The sequence below is a fragment of the Meleagris gallopavo genome, chromosome 19 (assembly GCF_000146605.3).
Source record: "Meleagris gallopavo isolate NT-WF06-2002-E0010 breed Aviagen turkey brand Nicholas breeding stock chromosome 19, Turkey_5.1, whole genome shotgun sequence".
In the NCBI taxonomy this organism is placed as follows: domain Eukaryota; kingdom Metazoa; phylum Chordata; class Aves; order Galliformes; family Phasianidae; genus Meleagris; species Meleagris gallopavo.
Window position 1 is genome coordinate 33,864 of NC_015029.2, and position 5,541 is coordinate 39,404.

At 49.4% G+C, this 5,541-nt stretch overlaps 1 protein-coding gene across 1 annotated transcript; it reads right to left on the minus strand.

Moving 5' to 3' along the window:
* Window positions 1–801: 801 nt before the first annotated feature.
* LOC109370443 lies at window positions 802–5,535 on the minus strand. Its single transcript, XM_019621316.2, has 5 exons — window positions 5,380–5,535; window positions 5,151–5,236; window positions 4,683–4,777; window positions 4,069–4,129; window positions 802–3,766 (listed from the first exon to the last, which is right to left on the minus strand). Exons 1-5 carry the CDS (start codon window positions 5,533–5,535, stop codon window positions 3,334–3,336), a joined length of 831 nt encoding a protein of 276 aa, XP_019476861.1. The 3' UTR covers window positions 802–3,333.
* Between the last annotated feature and the right edge of the window lie 6 nt (window positions 5,536–5,541).

Genomic DNA, 5,541 nt, shown 5'->3' on the forward strand with positions numbered 1-5,541 from the left:
AAAGCGCATGGCCTGATTTGTACAGCAGCACTCAGTGAGCTGCTGCACCATCTCCTCGTTATTCCACTTGTGGCGCTGGATCAGAAATCCCACAGCTCCATCAGGGAGTGCTGCACGTTATCAAAGCAATGGATGCACCATTCTTTTGCACTGCCCATAAATGCACTGTCTGCAAAGCACGTGCAAAGAACTACAAGTAGCACAGCCTACGAAAACCACAGGCATGCTGAGTTAGTGAATAGCTCTATAGAGATGTCTGAGTTTCCCAGGGGAACACTAAGCATAACTGAGTGTGTGCTCCTCACCCTGCAGGCGTCTCTGTTGGGGGAAGAGAGGCTTCACTGGCTGCCTGATCCCAGAAGGCAGAGGTGTTCTCCTGATTTCTCTGCAGTGGTATCTTCCCTCATCATCCCCTCTCTGTTCAGCCATTTTTATATGACCTTTTACCCTTCAGTCAGAGCTTGAGTCACTCTCATCATTGCATACCTTTGTAGTGAGTTGTGTGAAATTTTCTCACTTTGCTTTTAAAAGCCCAGGCTAAAAACTCCAGCATGCATGCCAAATGTGGGGTTGTAGCACTGTGGAAGTGGATAACTTTTGGGATGGAGCTGATTTTGCTTTTATAATGAGTGTATAATGAGCAAAGTCCACATTTTCTCAAAAAATGACAGACTTTTGGTGCTGAGTAGCAAATAAAATAGTTTTTATCTCCACTCTCACATTCTACTTTGTTGTTGTGTTTGTTAGATTTGTTTTTTAATCTCCCTGACATTTCACTGGGAGCGGGGGGGGGGGGGGGTGAGCCAACATCTGTGCAGTGCTGGCCTGCCTGACAGGCTAAACCATCACCAGGACAACAAGTAGCCTTTGTGCAGTCTAAATTCTATATACAGAAAAAATGCACAAATCAAAACGGGCTGCTCCTGCAGTATTTTACATTACAAAAGAGACTGCTCCTTCTGACTGTTTTATTGTGTGTCATATTCAGATGAAGATGGGCAGTTTGAAGCTCATGAAAAAATTCATCAGTTTCAACACCACATCCCTGAGCTCCTTGTTCCTCAAACTATAGATGAAAGGTTTCAATGCTGGAGGCACCAGCAAGTGCAGAACTGCAAGGAATGTGGAGGAGGTGGAGGGGGCTTCAGACTGGCAAACATACCTACATCACAAGTAATTAGGATACCCAGCCCATACAGGAAGCTAACAGCTGCTTAACAGAAACAGAGATCTGATAGAAGGCTGGAAAGCCTTCAAGGCTGTAGCTCAGAGCCCTTTTATTGCAAAAAGTAAGAGCCTGGGCTGGTAAACCCAGATATTGATGGGCCAGGCTGCCTCCCAAGCTGATTTCTGCCAGGTCTGAAGGGTATGGAATTGGCCTAGTACAGTAGGAAGTGTGTTCAAGCTCAGGAACCACACAGCTTTCTCAAAGTTTCTCTGTACAGCTGCGAGTATGGCCTTTTCTTCAGGCGTGTTGTTGTTAGTGTGATTTCCATCTGTTTTGGAGTTGAAAGGAATAGCAAAAGGCTTGGAAATCATTCAAGAAGCAATAATGTTAAAAGCAGCAGTAAGAATTGAATTAGTTTGCCAGTTGTTCAAGATTTGCTCCTGAGTAGCACCGTCCGGCTCACTGGAGAATGAGGAGAGCTGGCTGTGACTTGAGCTCACCATCTGGTGAGGCTGCAGGTGGGAAGGAGCCATGTCCCAGCAGCAAACCAGCTGACAATGCTGCTTCCAGTATCCATGGGGAATTCAAGAGGCAGGAAGGAGTAGCAGTAAGCAAGAAGAGGTCTCAGGTTTTAGCAAACTGCGTCAAGGTTACAGAGTGTTTGGCACCTGGTTGGAGAACATGCAGAGATAAGGTAGAGAGAATCACAGAGGGCTACGAGAGCCACTTGAAGCGTAAAGAACAAAAGCTGATGTTATGAAGATTGCCTGAAGAAACTGAGGACCAGTGTGGAGTACGGGTAACCACATTTGCAGCTATCCGCAGTTTAGCCAATACCGTGAATATAAAAGGCAATACAAAAAATTATACTTGTCTGGCTTCATAGAGGAGGGGAAGCGAATCCAGATGAAGTCCAGATGAAGAGTTTCTGAGGAGACCTTCGAGAAAGGGCGCCTTCCTCTGCATTAGCACGTGTTTACCCAAAGTTAGAAGACCCTTGCAATGTCTCAGACAGCTTCAGTGGATACTTTATAGAAGTGTGCTGTACAGGAATCGTTTTGGAGTCCCTGCGAAAGAGTGCATTGTCTTGGGAATGGAATCAATCATTCACTGAAGTCAGGCTAAGGTAAATGAGGAGGCGGTACCTAAGCGGAAAATTCAAAATTAATGGTGTTAAATTGCTGTCAAAGGCCATAAGCGTACAGGGAACACAGAATTTACTTGTCAAAACAAACAGAAAAAAAACAAACCATCATTCAGATATTTTTCACTCTTGCAACTAGAGTGCATGGGGCCAGGAGCTCCTGTACACTCAGCTGCTTGGGCTGTACAATAGAGAGCAGCATTTTGTTTGTGGTCGGCTCCCTCTGAGACCCTGCTTCTGTCTGACACCCCAAACACGGGGTGCTGCTTTCCGTGGAGGCCATAGGAAAGCTGTCTGTGATGGAAAACGCCCCAGAGGATTGCCTGAGACAGCCCCGCTTCCAGCTGCACATTGGGCTCATTTCAGAGCCGCAGCCCAACTGTGAAACCTTCCATCCCCATTCCTGAGAAGGAACACTGGGAACAAATGAAAACGCCACCATCTTCTGTAAGTCAAATTTGTTTTATTATTTTTCATCCATTTCCATGTGTTCTGAAGACAGATGGATTTTGGTAATAGAAGAGAAAGTCTTCCCGAACAATAGTGCAGGTTCTGGGAGCTCTTTGCCCACATGCAGACCCCAGCGGTGGCTTCAGGTCAGGACACAGAGGGAAAAGCAGCCATTTTTCTATCCCTCTTTACCCCTTGCCTAGGACGTGTCCAGCAGCATCGTTTTGCTTCTAAGCTATGCCAGACCACCCAAAAAGCCTTTCCCTTCCCACCAGGGATCTGAAGGAGCAATGAGCTGGCAAGAAACATTCTCCTCTCTGGCCCAGAGCCGCCTCATGCTTATCTAGGTCTTCCAAATGCTGCCAAATCATGGGCCTCGGTGTGTTGGGTGTGAAAAGAGCACAACGCTGGAAAACAAGTAACTGGAATCAGTCAGAATTAGAGGGTCACTAAAGCGACTCCACTGTCTCTATAAGTCTGCCTTTATGCAAAGGGATGGCATTCCAGTATGACCCCGGTGGGAATTACACACCTGATTTGCTGCCTGCGCTCTGGGCACCCAAAGCCCTGATCACAGTGGCCTGGGCCTCCCCAGGCTGGGGAGCCCTGCTCTGGGTAGGCGGCACCGCACTGAGCTGGATGCCTTGTATGGGAATGGATGCAGATGGGAGATGTTGAAGTTGTGTCCCGACAACGTGGTCTTCTGCGGTTGTTGCAGCATGGACCAGAACTTCTCAGGCCTCGACTTCAGTAATTGCGATGACTCCGCTCCTGGTGGTTGCGGTCTGAACACGCTGTAGTTGTGTTCAGGGTTCAGAACTGGGGCTCCGCACCGGTATGAAGGCATTGCTTTGGCTGTTCCAAGCCATCCACCGGCTCCACCGGCATGCGGAGCTGTCGTCTTTCCTCTTCCTTCTCTGAACTTCTGAGGTTTTTCAGCCTGGATTTTTCTGGAACCAGGCTGCTTTTTGGTAGGAGATGCCTCTGGCTCCGTTGGCATATGACTGAAAGGACACAGTGGGAGGGGTTCACCTGAGCAGGTTATGTCTTTGGGACCATATCCTGCACCGCTAAGTCAGGACTGCTGGTTGCGACACAGCCTTCCTCATGCACGGCAAACAGGCCATGCTGCGGCTGCTTATCTGAGGGGCTGTCGAGGGGTAAGCTCTGTGCAATGAGCAGGTCCTGGTGGCCCCATCCCACTCCTCTGAGTGCTGTGTTCAGCACGGTTGGGCTGAGGAATGGGCTCTGGCCTGGGTGAGAAAACAGCCCAATAGAAATGCCAACAGCGAGCCTCTCGCCTCACCTGAACTGATACTTCCACCTCTCCATCATCATTGCTCTCTGGAGCCGCAGGAGTTCATTTTCTGCAATATCAAAAAAAACAGGGAAAGACAATTTAGGAAATCCCTCCTAAAGCCAGGAAGGAGGGCTGTCCTCAGAAATGCATTGCTGCAGCGCAGCTGTCCCCAGTGACATGCAGGGCTGCTCTTACAGAGTCTGAAGGGCTGTCCTGTTCCTACCGCAGCCCACACGTCCAGAGGCCTCGGGCCCTCACCTGACAGCGACCCTTGCCCAGCTCTTTAGTGCCATGGCAGTGTGGTTTTGTGACTGTGCAGTCTGCACCAGCTTTGCGAAAGAGGAGCTGGGTGGTGCTGGTGAGGTGAGTCTTTCTGGAGGGGGCCGTTTCCCACATGGGAAGGACAGGGTCTTAGAACCCCACTCACTTTCTGTACCCAGTGGCGGGCATCTTGGGCACATCCCAGCCGAGGCCTAAGTTTTGGGGAACCTAGCGAGATGTTCTGAGAAAAGGCTTTGTCAAGATGGTGTGGGCTTTGGCCTTTGGGTGATTGTTGGAGGGGGACTTTCCCACCACAAGTTCGATGCAAGTGCTATGGAAAGGTCCGGCAGCTGTTTTACCTTCCTCTCCCTGATCCAGAGGTGGCAAACTCTCTTTTCCTGAATCCTTGATGAGTTTCCTGGGTGGTGGTCTGGGCATTGTCTCCATCACGTATCTGTGTGCAAAGAGAAGTTGTCCGTGTGACCCACAGCATCACCATCAATTGCCACGTGCCGCGATCACCCACTGACAGACATGTTTCTGCATTGCTGTAAAGCTCTCGGCCAAAAGGACCGTCCTGGGAATGGGGTCACCCAGCAAAGGAATCCAGGTCACGCTGAGAATAAAATATCACCCAAGTTCCTTCATCTCTCCCATTAGATGTGTCTCACAGGAACGGCTACGAGCCACAGTTGTTATGGGGATATCAAAGAAAGTGATGCGCAGTGTCTCCACAAAGGGATACCCATGGTCACAAGGAGCAAATGCTCCTGAATGAGAGCTGAACAGCTGCACCAGGCAGAGCCCACAGATGCAAACATACTCACTCAGGAAAGATAATCACACGTCCTAAGAACGTCAGAGAGGCCACGGCTGTCACCGGGGATACAATCATGTCCATCAGCCAGGGGATCTGCAATGGAGGTGAGTGAAGATGGGCTTATGTCCTTTGCTTGGCTGAGGCCCTCAGTACTGGATGAATCCAAGACAAGAACTGGCGGGACTGTAGCTCTGGCCCAGCCCAAGATTCTAGCCACTAGAACTCCAAGCCCTCACCTTGAAAATGGCCTCCTCCAGGTTCTCCTTCCCAGAAAACCTCTCTAGGAAATCATAATAAAATTTCATTTGCACCCTTGTGCCTTCAATGACCAGCACTCCCACGTCCTTTAGCACAAGGGCGATGTTCTCCCCCTTCTGCAGGCAGTGAGACATGAGGGA

What these genes read in the sequence shown, in the direction of transcription:
- LOC109370443 (XM_019621316.2), bottom strand. Translation starts at nt 5,535, where the DNA reads ATGTCTCACTGCCTGCAGAAGGGGGAGAACATCGCCCTTGTGCTAAAG. An exon ending in CGTGTGATTATCTTTCCTGA is followed by an intron (nt 4,778 to 5,150) that starts GTGAGTATGTTT and finishes CTTTGCACACAG; the next exon opens with ATACGTGATGGAGACAATGC. An exon ending in AGGTGGAAGTATCAGTTCAG is followed by an intron (nt 3,767 to 4,068) that starts GTGAGGCGAGAG and finishes GTGTCCTTTCAG; the next exon opens with TCATATGCCAACGGAGCCAG.